The sequence below is a fragment of the Diceros bicornis genome, chromosome 15 (assembly GCF_020826845.1).
Source record: "Diceros bicornis minor isolate mBicDic1 chromosome 15, mDicBic1.mat.cur, whole genome shotgun sequence".
In the NCBI taxonomy this organism is placed as follows: domain Eukaryota; kingdom Metazoa; phylum Chordata; class Mammalia; order Perissodactyla; family Rhinocerotidae; genus Diceros; species Diceros bicornis.
Genome location: NC_080754.1, coordinates 30,717,337 through 30,733,211, shown reverse-complemented (window position 1 = coordinate 30,733,211; position 15,875 = coordinate 30,717,337). Strand labels below are relative to the sequence as shown.

Genomic DNA, 15,875 nt, shown 5'->3' with positions numbered 1-15,875 from the left:
TGGTGAGGAAGATCAGCCCTGAGCTAACATCCAATGCCAATCCTCCTCTTTTTGCTGAGGAAGATCAGCCCTGGGCTAAAATCCGTGCCCATCTTCCTCTACTTTATATCAGATGCCGCCACAGCATGGCTTAACAAGTGATGCATCGGTGCGCCCCTGGGATCCAAACCTGCAAACCCTGGGCCGCCAAAGCAGAGCATGCGCACTTAACAGCTGCACCACCGGGCCAGCCCCCAAAGTTGTATTTTTAAGTAGTTAAACATGTTGTTATTTACATGTCATGGTTTTACATTTCATGTTATTCTTAGTAAGTTCTTTCCTGCTGACTTAACATATTCATATTTAGTATATTTTCCTAGAACTTTTATAATTTCATTTTTACATTTACCTTTCTAATTCATCCAGAATTTATCTTGTCATAAGGTAGGATTGTTTTTTAATAAACTTTTAATTTTGGAATAATTTTAGATTTACAGAGAAGTTACAAAAATATTAAGAGTTCTTAATATGGGCCAGCCCAGTGGCATAGTGGTTAAGTTCACGTGCTCTGCTTCAGCAGCCTGGGGTTCACAGGTTCAGATCCCGGGCTCGGACCTACACACCACTTATCAAGCCACGCTGTGGCAGACGTCCCACATTTAAAGTAGAGGAAGATGGGCACGGGTGTTAGCCCAGGGCCAATCTTCCTCAGCAAAAAGAAGAGGATTGGCAACAGATGTTAGCTCAGAGCTAATCTTCCTTACCAAAAAAAAATTAAGAGTTCTTGTAGACGCTTTGTCTATTTCTCCTAATGTTAACATCTTGGTACACTTGCCTAAATCATGAGCGTAACAGTGGTACATTACTATTAACTAAACTTAGTCTTTATTAGGATTTCACCAGTTTTTCCACTGTCTTATTTCTATTCCAGGATATAATCCAGAATATCACGTTGCATTTAGATGAGGCAGGTTTTAACCCTATTTTTTTCCCAAATGATTAGCTAATTGTCCCAATACCACAGTGACTGATCAATTTGAACTCCTGATCCAAATTATTTCAATTGTTTCAGTTACCTCCCACCCCAACAAGGGATGTCAGATTTAGCAAATGAAAATGCAGAGGGCGCAGTGAAATTTAAACTTCAAATAAAAAACTAATAATTCCTTTGTTTGTCCTATGCAATATTTGGGACATCCTTATACTAAAAATTTATTCCTTAATTATCTGAAATTCACATTTAACAGAGTGTCTTATATTTTACCTGATAACTCTTTTTCTCCCTGACACACACAAAAAGAGTTGACAAGTTTTTTCATTAAGCTGATGTTAAACTTTTTTATAAATCAAAATCAGAAATCTTGTATTTGAGATTATATTTAAGCATTAGCTAACTTAACTTCTTAAACAAATGAAAAAACATACTTCTTTCCTCTAAGTTTTAACAGTTCACAAATGAAAGAGGAATTATACTAAAGCCAACAAACAGAAATGTTACATAATCCCAATTCAAAAACATAGTCAGGATGAGAAAAGCACATTAATTTAGCTGTTTTTTTAAATGTACTTTCTACTTCCCTAGAATAATAAACTGCAGAGATAAATTCTTCACACTTTACAAGTAAATTATAAAAGCTGATCACCATTTCATCTTCTTGACCCCGGTTGATAGTCTTCCTTTCTTCTTTGTCCATATCTACAGTGGTTCCAAAGGCCCTGTGCTTCAGAACAGTTGAGGATAACTGAGAGAAAAGAGGAACAAGTGTTAGGGAGTTATTTTGTATCTTAGTAGCCCCTATAACTTCATACTATCAGATTTCTTGTTGTGATACATGTATCAAGGTTTAACCATGATATTTAAGCAGTCACTAAAGAGCTAGTTGATTCTAATGACATTTTCAATAGTGTGCCAGATCTTGAACATGCATTATTTACTAAACTTGGCATATTTCATTAATTTATACTAGCAATAGCTTTGCTACAAGACACTTTAAATACTGAGAGAAACTACTAGAGAACGTTCCTTTGTCATTCCCCAGACTCAGAGAACTAGCCTAGTTTAACCATCTTGAGCTAAAAGTACTTCACATAACTCAATTTACTGCCTGAAGTCTAGTGAAGAGGCAAAGCGCCAGCAGGGAAACCAACCCAAAACCTCTCAGGGATCATCCAAGAAATATTCACCAAGCACCTAGAACATGAATGGCAATCCCTGGCCAAGAGTCAATCCCTATGGCAGGCATACCCCTATTGCAGATCACTCAACTGACGCCCCCATTCTGAGTCTAAATCCACTAAGCAATCTTCTGATTGCTGCTGACTACCCGGGATGCTTGTCTAGGAGAAAATTCACCAACCTCACTGATAATTTTTTCCTGTTTTAAAAAAGAGAGATTAATTTCAAATATTAGACATTCACACACTTTAAAGAGATTTGCAAAATGCAAAACAATGCCAGTTTTCTTCCGAATTTTTTTTGTTTTTTGGAAAATATTTTTCAAAAATGTTATTTAATATGTAATAAGTTTATTACTGTTATGTTTCATCAAATTAATATTCTCCAAGATATGTCAGTCTTAACTAACATAGTATCAACAGATATAACCCAAATAAACAAAAGCTCTTGAGAGTTCATAATAATTTTCAAGAATGTAAAAGGATCTGAGCCCAAAGAGTTTGAGAGCCACTGCTCTAGACTAGGCTGATCTCTGCAGAACAAAATGGGAGTGTTACCTCCTCCCTCGTTCCAGATACCATACCTCTACTCATCTACCCAATGTGTAGCACAGGCCTGACACATGGTAGGCACTCAAAAAATAATTGTTGAATGAAATGACCTGATATAGAATTTGTGCTAAGACAACAATAGCTACTTCATATTTCCATGATATGTATTAATAGCCAGATAAAACCAACTGTAGGAGTTCAAACTAATCCCATATATAAGACTACTGAAATCTCTTGATATACATCATCAACAAAATGACCAATAAAAAATACTGATGCCTCCTGCACCGGCACCTAGAGCTTCTCTATATTCCAGTAGCCCCAGAGACAGGGTCAGAACTAGGAAAGGTCGGGGCTTTCTGGAGGTATCTGGTCCAACTTCTCTAAAACAAGCCACATTGTAATACAAAACGCTTCGGGCAATTTAGTAACAATTTCTTCTCTAGGGTAGTGTTACAGCCCTGAAGCATACTACTAAAGTTGTCCACCAGGGTAAGACTGATCCATCAAATCAATATGACTTGAGGTAGCGGTTATTCTCTAGGGCTATAACCTGCTGCTATAGACTATGGGGAGAATGAGCAAGCCCAACCTCCTTCCCTGTACAAAAGATGAGCTGCTGTTGTCTGAACGTGCAAGGTACAGCCCACTCCTGCAAGGTGGTAAATGTGCCCATGCCTACCTTCAAAGGGTAAGGCAAAGGCACTCTGCCCCGACACTGTCCCCACTAAAGAATGCCAGTCTGGGGTTCTTAACCCTTAGTCTGTGGTTCTTCATTAAGTTCTGGACTGAATCTCCGGGTCATCACTCAGGATCCATCAGAGTCACTTTTGATAACCAAATTCAGTAATGCGCTGCATAACGCCATTTCAGTCAATGACGTACTGTATATATGAGTGGTCCCATAAGGTTAGTACCATGTAGCCCAGCTGTGTAGTAGGCTATACCATCTAGGTTTGTGTAAGTACACTATGATGTTCTCAACACGACGAAATTGCCTAACAATTCATTTCTCATAATGTATCCCATCCCTGTTGTTAAGCGATGAGTAATTGTACAAATAATTCTGATCCCCATTTCCCGTCACCACCACCTAAAATATGTTTCTTGAGGGGAGAAATTCCTTCAAATTCTTATATGGAGAGACTTCTGCTTTCAACCAAGATGGAAAAACAGGGACCAGATCTGCTCTTTACCTAAAACAACAACAACAATAAAATGGACAAAATATATAAAATGACAGTTTTCAAGGAATTGGACACAAGGCAATGAAAGAAACTAATACAGGGATGGGAAGCAAACTAGGGGAGTTCTACAGTTGACCAGGTTTAGAAACTGAAGAGTTTCCAGGCTTGCAAAAAAACGGAGGACAGGGAACCCATTGGGGGGGGGGGGGGCGGGGCAGGGAGCAGTCTTCCCTGAGATGGAGAGATGAAGCTGGGAGTCTGAGGAGGCACCAGAGTGACCAGGTTTGCAGGGCAGATTAGCAGAGGGGAGATCTGCACAGAGAAAGAACACTGAAAATCTGCAAGATGGTCCCCTCAAGTCTTCAGCTGAGTACTCATCAGCACTTCTATGTGAGGAAACTACCAGAGGCCAGGGAACCAACCACCCAAAAAGAGTAAGAGGGAAAAAGCCATCAGGGCTCACATAGGGCTGGGATGATGCCAGTTCCCACCAACCACAGCAGAAAACCTCATTAGTCACAAGGAATCAGGGGGCGTGTTCAGAAGGGTTTTGCTTCAGTAATGGGATCAAATTACCCCTAAACTAAAAGCTACTCTGGTCCTGCCTAACAAAGCTTTAAAATAAGACCTGAAAGAATAAAATTGTTTCCAAGTAACTTAGCTGCTTCATAGAACAAAGTTCAAGGATATTGATAGGAATATAAAATATCTAGTCCCAATGAGTCACAATGTCTGACATCCAATTAAAACTTAACAGGCACACAAAGAAGAAAATACAGCCCATAATGAGAAAAATCAATAGAAAAGGACCAAGAACAGAAAAAGATATTAGAATTGGTAGACAAGGACATTAAAACAGCTGTTGTAACTGTAGTCCATATGGTCAAAAAGCAAAGGGATAGACTGAACATGTTAAGCAGAGACACGAAAAGATATAAAAAAAAAAAAAAAGAACCAAACCAAATGTAAGATAAAAAGTACAATGTCTGAGATGAAAAATATACCAGATGGGATTAACAGCATGTCAGAAATTGCAGAAAAATCAATGAAGACATAGTAATAGAAATATCCAAAATGAAAAATGGCGAGAAAAGAGACTAGTGGGGGGAAAAAAAAACAGCATCAGTAGCTGTAAGACAACTTTAAGCAGCCTAATATACATGTAAGGCGGGAGAGATCAAAAATTATGTAATGATATAATAGCCCCAATTTTTTCCAATTAGATGAAAAAAATGTAAGTCCACAGATCCAAGAAGTCCAACTAACACTAAGTACAGAAAGATTAAGAAATTACACTAAAGGGCCGGCCCGGTGGCTTAGCGGTTAAGTGCACACGCTCCGCTGCTGGCAGCCCGGGTTCGGATCCCAGGCATGCACCGACGCACTCCTTCTCCAGCCGAGGCCGCGTCCCACATCCAGCAACTACAAGGATGTGCAACTATGACATACAACTATCTACTGGAGCTTTGGGGAAACAGAAAGGAGGAGGATTGGCAATAGATCTTAGCCCAGAGCCGGTCTTCCTCAGAAAAAGAGGAGGATTAGCTCGGATGTTAGCTCAGGACTGATCTTCCTCACCAAAAAAAAAAAAGAAATTACACTAAAGCATGTCATCATCAAACTGCTCAAAACCAGTGATGAAAAAAAAGCTTAAAGGAGCCAGAGAAAAGAGCTATGTTACATCAAAAGGAGCTAGATAGGAATGACATCAAATTTCTTGCTAAAAACAATGCAGGTAAAAAGACAGCGGAGCAACATCTTTGAAGCACCGAGAAAAAGAAACTATTCAGAGAATTTTATGCCCAGGAAAAATAATCTTCCAAAATCAAAAGTGAAATAAAGACTTTTTCAGACACAAAGGCTGAAAAAAATCATCATGAGCAAACCTACACCATAAAAAAACCATTAACAGAAGCCCTCAGGCAGAAAGATAACTGATGGAAATGTGGATCTCCACAAAGGAATGAAGATCATCAGAGATGGTAACTATATGGGTAAATGCACATAACAATAGCACAAAGAACAGGGAGAAGACGAAGTATACTCTTGCAAGATTCTTATATTCTACATGAAGCAGTTTAGTATCACCTGAAGGTAGACTGCAATAAGTTAGAGATGTATAATATAAACTCTACAGCAATCACCAGAATAAAACAGTCATAGCTAAAAAAATAAATAAATCAACAAAGGCAATTAGATGGAACCATAAAAAATACTCAACTGATATAACAGGAAAAGAGAGAAAAAGGAAACGAAAAAAGATGAGACAGAAAACAAACAGCAAGATGACTAATTTAAACCTAACAGTACCAAAAATCGCATTAAATATAAATGGTCTAAACAGCAACTGAAAGGCAGAGTTGTGGTTGTATTTTTAAAAAGCAAGACTATAGGCAACTGTATGTTGGTTGTAAGAAATACAACTTAAATATAAAGGCACAAGTAGGTTAAAAGTAAAAGTAAGGAAGATATACCATGCAATGCATGTCTGCATTAATATCAGACAAAACAGATTTCAAAGCAAAGCATATTAACCAGGGATAAAGCCATTTCATAACAACAAAGGGGTCAACTCATGAAGATAAAATAATAATCCCGAATATGTACACATTTAATAGACCTTCAAAATACATGAAGTAGAAACTAATAAAACTAAAAGGAGAAAAGAAGTTCACAATTATTAGTGGAGATTTCATTTCAATACCACTCTCAATAAGTGATAGAACTAGTAAATTTTAAAATACCAGTTAGGACATAGAAGAGCTGAACAACATTATCAATGAAGCAGTCTCTGCTGATATTTACAGAACACTCTACTCAACTACAGCAAAATATACACTCTTTTAATATGCTAACAGAACATTTACCAAGGAAGACCAGATTGTGGGACATAAAAAAGATTCAAATCATAAAGTATGTTCTGAACACAATGGAATTAAATAAGAAATCAATAACAAAGTAGAAAAGCCTTATTATATTTGAAAACAAAAGAATGCACTTCTAAAAAATTCGTAAGTCAAAGAAATAAACAGAGAAAACAGAAAGTATTCTGAACGGAATAAAAATGAAGACATATCAAAATTTGTGGGATGCTGCTAAAATAGCACTTAGAAAATGTACAGCACTAAATCCCAATATCTGAAGAGAAGAAAGGGCTCAAGTCATGACCTCAGCTTCCACCTTAAGAAATTAGGGAAAAAACAGCAAATCACACCCCGAGTAACCACTAAAGGGAAATAATTCAATTCAGAAGAAATTAATGAAATAAACAGAAAAATCAATGAAACCAAAAGCTGGTTGAGATCAATACAATTGATCATTTCTAGTTAGACTCAACAAGAAGTGGAGAAAGACACAAATTACCAATATCAAGAATAAGAGAGAAGACATCACCACCGATTCTGCAGATATCAGAAAGATAATCAATGAACTTAACAACTTTACACCAATACACCAACTTTTCTGCAGTTTGAACTTACTTCCAAATAATTTAAAAATTGAAAAAACCTATCTTTATCAGTCAGGGGATGGCCATGAGTTGTAACTGCTAAAGCTAAGTTAAAAACTGAGTGATAGGTACATGAGAGTTCATTATACTAATCTTTCTACTTTTTAGTATATAGAAACTGTCCATAATAGAAAGTTTTTTTAAATAAACAAAATAAGAGCCACCCACCTGAAGACTTTAGCAGAAGAAAATTTTCAGAAGATATTCGTTCCTGGCACCAAAGGCCACAAATCTTGAGAACTCTGCCTCTACCTAAGTCCCAATCCACTGACTCAATCTATCATGTAGCAGGCATTACCAATGAATTCTTACTGCTAGGCTGTGAATCTAACTCTTCTTCACTCTTGTCTTCTATCCATTGCCTAGAAATACAGATGTACTTCCCAATTTTGTAAATCCTAATTTTTCATTGTAGAATGTAGTAGTAGATAAATAGGCATCCTTTTTATAATTTTAGAAAAGGAATTCAAATTCAATGTTTTCATTAAGTCTATGTACTTAGAACTACTTAAAACCTTTTCCCCAAACATCTCTTTGACAGAGTTCACCTTAGTCTAATATAACTATATTTTCATCTCCTCTTCTACAGTTCAAAACTGATCACAGCAAAAAATACTCCAATTAATTATTTTTAAGTGAGGTATTATACATGGTGCACTGACTATAAGAATATATTTTCATACTTTTCTAAATACAATTCTTGACCATATCATCTCATTACTCTTTTCACAAGTATCATTTCTCTGAAACTTAGCTCAATGTTTAAGGCAAAAATCTTAAGTCTTACCAAATTTTACCAAAGTTGAAATATTAAAAATAACTTAAATAAAAATTTGCTCTAAAAATCACCAATTATTATTGTCTTTAAACATATTATACCTCATAGGAAATTACCCAAAAATTCACCTTTCACATAAACTTTTAGTAAAATACACTGAAATAATTGTAACAGCTTACATTTAAAACATACATATATTATAAATGTATATTTAAATTTTAAAAACATGTGCACATAAATAGAAAGCCCTTAATATTTCTATGACTCCATCAAGATAAAAATCTATATAAACATATGTCAAAATATATTGCTTATCAAAATGAAAATACACATTAAAGACTATTCTACCATATATCTAATTAGACATTTGAAGCATTAATATCAAACTTGTAAAATCCATTTAACTTACAGAAGTATAACTTCACTGGTTTGCTGTAGTACATGTGTTTCTTAATCAAGTCAACTTCTGGATCATAGAAAAGAAATTAAAGAAATTTTTCTTACCAACGGCACTGTATCATCATTCTCCCAAACGCTGATATGAGCAGAGCTTTCAAAAGCTCCCTCTTAATAATAAAAATAAAATAAAACTAAGCATAAAAATCCACTCAAACAAGAATTTCTGCCAAAATCTGTTTTGGTTCTTTTTGAATTGCTTTTAAAATCATTAAGACATTAAAATTTGGGATTTTTTAATTTACCAATTTAAATAGATTTTCAGAGGATATACCCTTCTGCCATCTGACTGCCACTGGGAGAGCTCCTATAACTGAATAAATCACGTCTAGCTAGCACGCTGAAGTCCCAATTCCACAGTGCATGCCTGAGCCTTGATGTTATCTAAAAAGCAAGAAGCTTATAGGCTATTGTGATTAACCAAACCCTTCCTTGCATTTACAATGAACTTGATTTTTTGTGTGAATAAAAACAGCAGCACAGGACAAAGTGAAGCTATGAGGAATAAATCTAATACCAATTTTTGAAAGTTTGCTTATTTTTTTCACATTACATAATTACTAAGAACCATTTAAAGTATAGTCTTTAATCTAGGATAAGAGTTAGTCAGATCTCATTTCCTAAAACAAGATGAGTTGGCCTCAACAGGCACAGAAATCCCCAAACCTCTAAGCCATCTTTGCTTCAAACCTGACTTTCTCATGAGCTCTAACAATAGCATTATAACAGTATGTGTGGAGGGTTTCCTTCAAGGATATTCTACATATGTGCCTCAAATTCCAAAGTAGGTAATTTCACAAGGTGATTAGGGAGTGATCTGTAACTCAAGCAAAACTTCAAGCAAAGCAATTTTGAATAATACATTTTTAATTTAACTTTTTACTTTAGTATTTGCCACCTTCAGCGAGACTGAAGTAGAAAATTGAAATTAAAAATGTATTACTCAAAACTCACAAACTGAGTTAAGTATAAAAGAAATTCTCAAATAATTTTTTTTTAAGTAATATATACTTCTGGAGTTCTAAAAATTAAAACTGCACTAAGACTTTGGGCCACCTTGTATTCTTGAAGGAAAGAAAGAATCGCCCCACTTTGTTTTGTAGCTGTGAATTTTTTCCTGAGAATTAAGCATACCGACCCATGTTAAATAAAGATTTCATAAAGCCATCTTGAAGGACCACTCAGGGAAGGGTGTTTTAAAGATCCTGAAGTACAGACAGCACAGCCAGAATTCTGAATATCATTTCACTGTCAAATCTGCAGCATCCACAGCAACTAAGATGACCTTCTGCAATTCAAAAGCACTTCTACCTTTACAACCGAAATAAAATGTGCCCTAATACATGTAAAATCCCAGCTCTACTCACTGAACAATTTCAAATTAATATCTACACAAATATTTGTGTAAAAAGAATTTTAAAAAAAATCTCAGTCTCCCAACTACAGTAACTAAATTGTGACAACTCTTTGAGGGCAAAACTTAACACTTCAAGTCAGCTCCTAACAATAAGAATGACATAATATAATTTAATGAATACGTGGAAATTTTACAAGGATCCCAGCTAAATTTTAACAAAGCTCTACTGAATACCCATTTTATCACTTCCCATCTTAAACTTTCTCTTATAATACATGCTTTTGTTTCTGTGTTTAGGCTTAAGGAAGACCATTGTATCCAATATACACCAAACCAAGACTGTATTTACATTTGTAAAGTGCAGTCTTTGTATAATTGTACCTTTTTGTATGTTACAACAATATGATAGATATAACAAAATAAGTTATAATTAGGAAAGATAATGTAATTACTTGTCTTAGGATCAATATTAAGAAAATTAAGTTATAACTTAGCCTGCACTATAGCACACTTGCAAACAATGTTATCACTTTTATTATACACATTATTTAAAGGAAGAAATCAACCCTCTTATTCAGATAAAACTCCATGTGGTAGGACTGTCATCATTAGACAAAACAGTGGCTTTGAGTATTACAGTCAATAGTATAATACTTAATCAGTAAAAAATGAGAAAAGGTACCTTTAGACTGAGAAATTATATCTATGTTTTATTTTCTCTATAAGAAAGGAATTGTGTTAAAAATAATTTATATACAACATAATAAACAGTTTGCATTTTTTATATGTCTACTTATATGAATAAGAGATTTCCTTTCATTTATCTAAGTTACTTTGATCTTATAACTTTCATACTTCCCCTTAAATATTCCTCATGTATGTGACTTTTCAAAACTCCATATTCAAGGACTGAGTTATGAAAGTGTTGTAACTGCTAGATTGATTTCAAAATCTCACCATCTATTATGAAAAATGCTGCAGCAGGTGACAAGAAATAGTAGACAGGACCACTGTAATAAGACCAGTCCTACAGGCTGAATATTCAACACTGGCAGAACCAAAAAGGCCTAGAAAGAAAACTGACACCTATCCCTGAGACAATCAAAAGCCGAATATATTAACAAACTGGTGACAGTGGCTACCAACGGTGACAGTGTGTTGGGGGGGCAGGGAGGGAGAAACTTTAGTGCTTGTTGAATGCCATCTACATGTAATATTTTAAAATAGCTGAAGAAAGAAAGGAAAGGAAGAAGGAAGGCTGAGCGTCTGTAATAAACTCCTAATTCTACAACACGGCCAGGCATGGGTCTGAACTTGCAGGAACCTCCAAAGCACTTCATGGTGCTCTATCAGACCATCTCTGTGTTTGGATCTCACTCTTAATCAAGTTATTTCACCCCAGGCAAGACCGAGCAGTCATTCTGAAGGCTCCTTTAACAAGTACATTTCTAGTAAGCTACAGTTGATCACGTTTATTTTGTATCTCCTCCACATCTTGGCTCTGCTGAGGAAAAGTACTAGCCAGTGATACAGCATAAGTAGCAGCAAATTTTAAATTATTTTATCAAACTAACTCATCGATAAGCATTAAGTGAGCATATATGCCATGTTCACTACTATATTAGGAACAGTAGGAGATATACTTTACCCCAAAATACAAAAAACAAACAAAACCAAATTAAAAGAACACAGAACTCAAGAGTCAGTTTTAACTTGTCCTTAAATGACAGTTAATTCAACATCAACTATTTTGTAAGTTCCTTCACCTGTTTTGGTTTCAACTTCTACACTAAAATAAGGCAGTTGTAATAATATTCCATCTGTGCAAGTCCGGCCTACACAAATAATACCTTGCATATAGCTGCTGCTGCACGCTGTCACCACTAGGTGGCGGTCCAACATTGGGAAGGAAAGAGGCTAACTTTTCACAAGCCTTATAGAGCAGCTGCTGACCAAGAGGGATTAAAGATGAGAAATTATATGTAAGATTTTACTTTAGTACCTCCAGAGATACTAATACGGGAGAGTAAGAATTGCCTGTATAATAGAGCCTCTGTTTCATGTGTCTCAATGGAAAAATAAGACATGCAATAAACACAAAACAAATGATAATGGGCAGGGGGGAAGACAGGTTATTATTATTCCCTTTATAAAGATTACTCCCAAATTCACAATTGTCTGAAACTAGAACTTAGGGATCTTACAACATTGTGGAGCAGGGGAGGGGAGAACAGTAACAAAGAGCACATGGACCTATTAGAGAACAAGATGAGGTAAAGCATAAGATTATGTGGTAAAACATTACTTGCCCATTAAACTGGCCAAAAAACAAGACAAGGAGCACTCTTATACATCGCCGTTAAGAGTGAATCTGCACTAGCTTTTTGGAAAACTAACTGACAGTATATGAAAATTTAAAACTCCTGGGCCAGCCCCATGGCGTAGCGGTCAAGTGCGCGCGCTCTGCTGCTGGCGGCCCGGGGTTCAGATCCCGGGCACACACCGACGTACCGCTTGTCAGGCCATGCTGTGGCTGCATCCCATATAAAGCAGAGGAAGATGGGCACGGATGTTAGCCCAGGGCCAGTCTTCCTCAGCAAAAAGAGGAAGATTATCATGGATTTTAGCTCAGGGCTGATTTTCCTCACAAAAAAAAAAAAAAAATTTAAAACTCCTACATACTTTGATCCAACAATCCCAATGAGAAATCCATGTCACGTGTACCTGTACATAAATGTTACCATTAAGTTTCTTCACATTCCTCCGTATTGTTACACTTATGAAACAGAGTATTAAAACTGTGTTTTAATTTGGAGGTGACAGTGGGTACTTACAAGCAATAAAATCTTGTTGAAACAAGTAAGAGCATTTTAAAACAATCACCAAAGAAATTGTGTGGTGTGGGCGTGGGCATTTAATACAATACGAACTGACAGATCAGAGTTCTAATAACAGCTTGTATAAACAAATCAAATTGATAAGTGAGCCTAACTCTCCAAACCATAAGCTACACTTTAAAGTTCAGAGCTGAAGTAAGGGGTTTTGTTAAGTAATATATAAATGAATGTTTCTTCCATTTTAATGCAAATGCGTGACTATTTCTTCTCAACTGTAATGCTGTTAATCCTAATCCCCAATAACCTGACATTTCAATCAGCAATTTAAAAGATGGTCTTTGAAATCCAAACTCTCATTAATTCTAAGACTCATATTTTCCACATTTTAGCAGAGCTAAAATCAGGATGCAGCTTAGATGAAACCTCATTGTTGCTACTGGCAGGCGGCCGCCATGATGCAGTGGTCACTGCTCGCACACGCTCAAAGCTGGTCTCGACTGCTCAGAGTGCCATCCTTTCAGTCAAGTACAGTGCGTTGTTGGTAGTACAGCGCTGAGTTTAAACTGTTGATTAAAAGTACTCAAAAAGATTACATTGTAGCTCCACGTTGAAACAAAAAAATAAGAGTGTGCACAGAAAGGTACCAAAATAGAGCAGCAGAGTGGAGAGGAAGGGCTAGGATGAGAAGGGGTGGGGAGGATAGGAAAGAGTACAGAAGAAAAAAAGAGAACAGAAGAAAACCTTCCAGAGAATTACACTTCTAAGTCTTCAGTATGTTAAGGAGTTATACAGAAGCCCCAGAGATGGTCGTTTTTCTTAACAGCAAACCCAAAAATAATTTTTCTTCATTAACTCAGCATGGTTCAGTTCAGGATTATTGTGTCATGTTTACAAGAAAGCAAAATTAGTTTTACTCATGATCTATACTACAGTATGGCTCACATTTCATTCTTCCAGGCATTATGAAGACTCAACCTCAAAGCAGTACAGAATCTCTAGGAAACTATTCTGTATAGAAAGTACAACCCTGGGCGGGCCCTGTGGCTTAGCGGTTAAGTGCTCGCGCTCTGCTGCTGGCGGCCCGGGTTCGGATCCCGGGCATGCACTGACGCACTGCTTCTCCGGCCATGCTGAGGCCGCGTCCCACATACAGCAACTAGAAGGATGTGCAGCTATGACATACAACTATCTACTGGGGCTTTGGGGGAAAAATAAATAAATAAAAATTTTAAAAAAAGAAAGTATAATCCTGAAAGTCTACAATTATAACTGATAGGCACTTGGATCAGCTTTTTAAAATTACATCAATTTGTCTTTTTCCACTTTACTCCTTTTTCCCAATTTGAAACCTACCCATATTGACTCAGCATAGAAAGAAGTACAAAGCCCTTAACATCTGCATTCAACAAATATTTCAAAAATACAGCACTGTAAACCGCTGGTGAGGAGGATAATGGCCTTACTCATAACACAGCCATCACAGAAATCCGAACTTTCTCATTTTCTATGGTCATTCTGTAATCCACTATTCAGGATTAAAAAAAAAAAAAAAATCAATGTATTTGGGAACTGTGCCAACCATAATAATACCAACAATAAAAATTGACATTTGTACAGGGATTTTTAGTTTACAAAACACTTCTACAGGTATTATCTAAATTACTTACCATTTTTTAATCAATATTGTCTTTTAAAAACAGGAAAAAAATAACCTTCAGTTAACCAAGATTAGCATTTTTCACTTTCCCTAGAAAGTGAAGCATGGGATGACGTTATATATTAAAAAGGCTTTCCAACAAATTTAAGAATGACACGCAGACAGCACCATCTTTCAAGGGTCTATTTTCCAAAAATTCATTTGAAAGCCAAATGTACTTGAAATATGTTCTTTCGTAAGGAAAATAGTGACTAGGTTCACAAGATGGGCCACAAATGACCTTTCTACCTCCCAAAATTCTGCTGAGTTGTACTTCATATTATGCTAGCCTGGGTCATGGGGCAGGTAGCCAGGTGACCAAGCTTCTACTTCCTCTGCCCACTTCTTAATTATTAACACTCCCCAAGCTGCCAGTTCCTCTGCCCATTTCTTAGTTATTAATATTCTCCAGGCTTCTCTCTTTGTAACAACATCACCAAGGGCCAAGGGTGGCACTCCTGGCCCCTCCATCTACAGTGGTAACCGCCAATTAGTATTTCCAGCACTGATCTCTCACAGGTTCCAGACCCACAGATTCAAACATCTCCTAAACACGTTCGCAGACAGCTAAAATTCAATAGGTTCATTTTATCTTTCTTCCAAAATGAATATGATGTGCCTAAAGAGCCATGCCAGGAATCTAGAATTCATCCTAGCCTCCCTCCTGTTGCACACCTTCCATATCCAACTGGGCACTAAGTCTTACACTTCCACCTCTCAGATTCACCTCACCATGCCCTGTCTCCATCGGCATTGCCTCAGCTCAGGTCCTGACCCCCTCTCTAGTCTCCCTCATTCAAATCAACACACAAATCACACGGGATCATTCCTCTCTCTGCTTAAAATTTCAGTAGCTTCCTATTGTCTGCAGCAGCATTCCCCAAATGGTTAAGAGTCCCTCCAAAATAAAATTTTAAAAAAGGCATCCCCTCCTCCTACAAATTGAAGAAAAATACTGGATTAAACAAAGGTAAGCAGTCCTCTCACTGGCAAGCCTTTGAAGTCTTACAGTGCACAATTCTATGCGCTTCCCTACCACGGGGAACTGGGGTGGAAGAGAGGCCCAACTGGGCTCCAAGGACAAAGTCAGGACTAACTGGAAGATGTAAAATCCTTCAGAACCTGGCCCTGCCTAGTTGTCAACACCATCTGCCATTCACCAATGGGTATCATTCACCTCTTACAAACCTTACATCCCACCTACACAGAATAAGACAACTGTAGCTCCTCAAAGAGCCCTACTGTTTCCTGACTCCATTCCTTCGTATATATTGTTCCTTCTGCCAAGAATGCCCTTCCCTAACTTAGTCTGGCTGAAGAGCTCCTACTAGCCCTTCCAGACTCTAGTCA

At 36.9% G+C, this 15,875-nt stretch overlaps 1 protein-coding gene across 6 annotated transcripts in view; it reads right to left on the bottom strand.

The window, feature by feature from the left end:
• ATP13A3 (ATPase 13A3) overlaps window positions 1–15,875 on the bottom strand; it is an 84,779-nt gene that overhangs the window by 57,131 nt on the left and 11,773 nt on the right. For all 6 annotated transcript variants that reach the window (XM_058556092.1, XM_058556091.1, XM_058556096.1 and 3 more), the window contains one exon: window positions 1,623–1,721. In XM_058556092.1, the coding sequence (XP_058412075.1) occupies window positions 1,623–1,673 (51 nt within the window). In that variant the 5' untranslated portion in view covers window positions 1,674–1,721. The remainder of the gene's footprint in view (window positions 1–1,622; window positions 1,722–15,875) is intronic.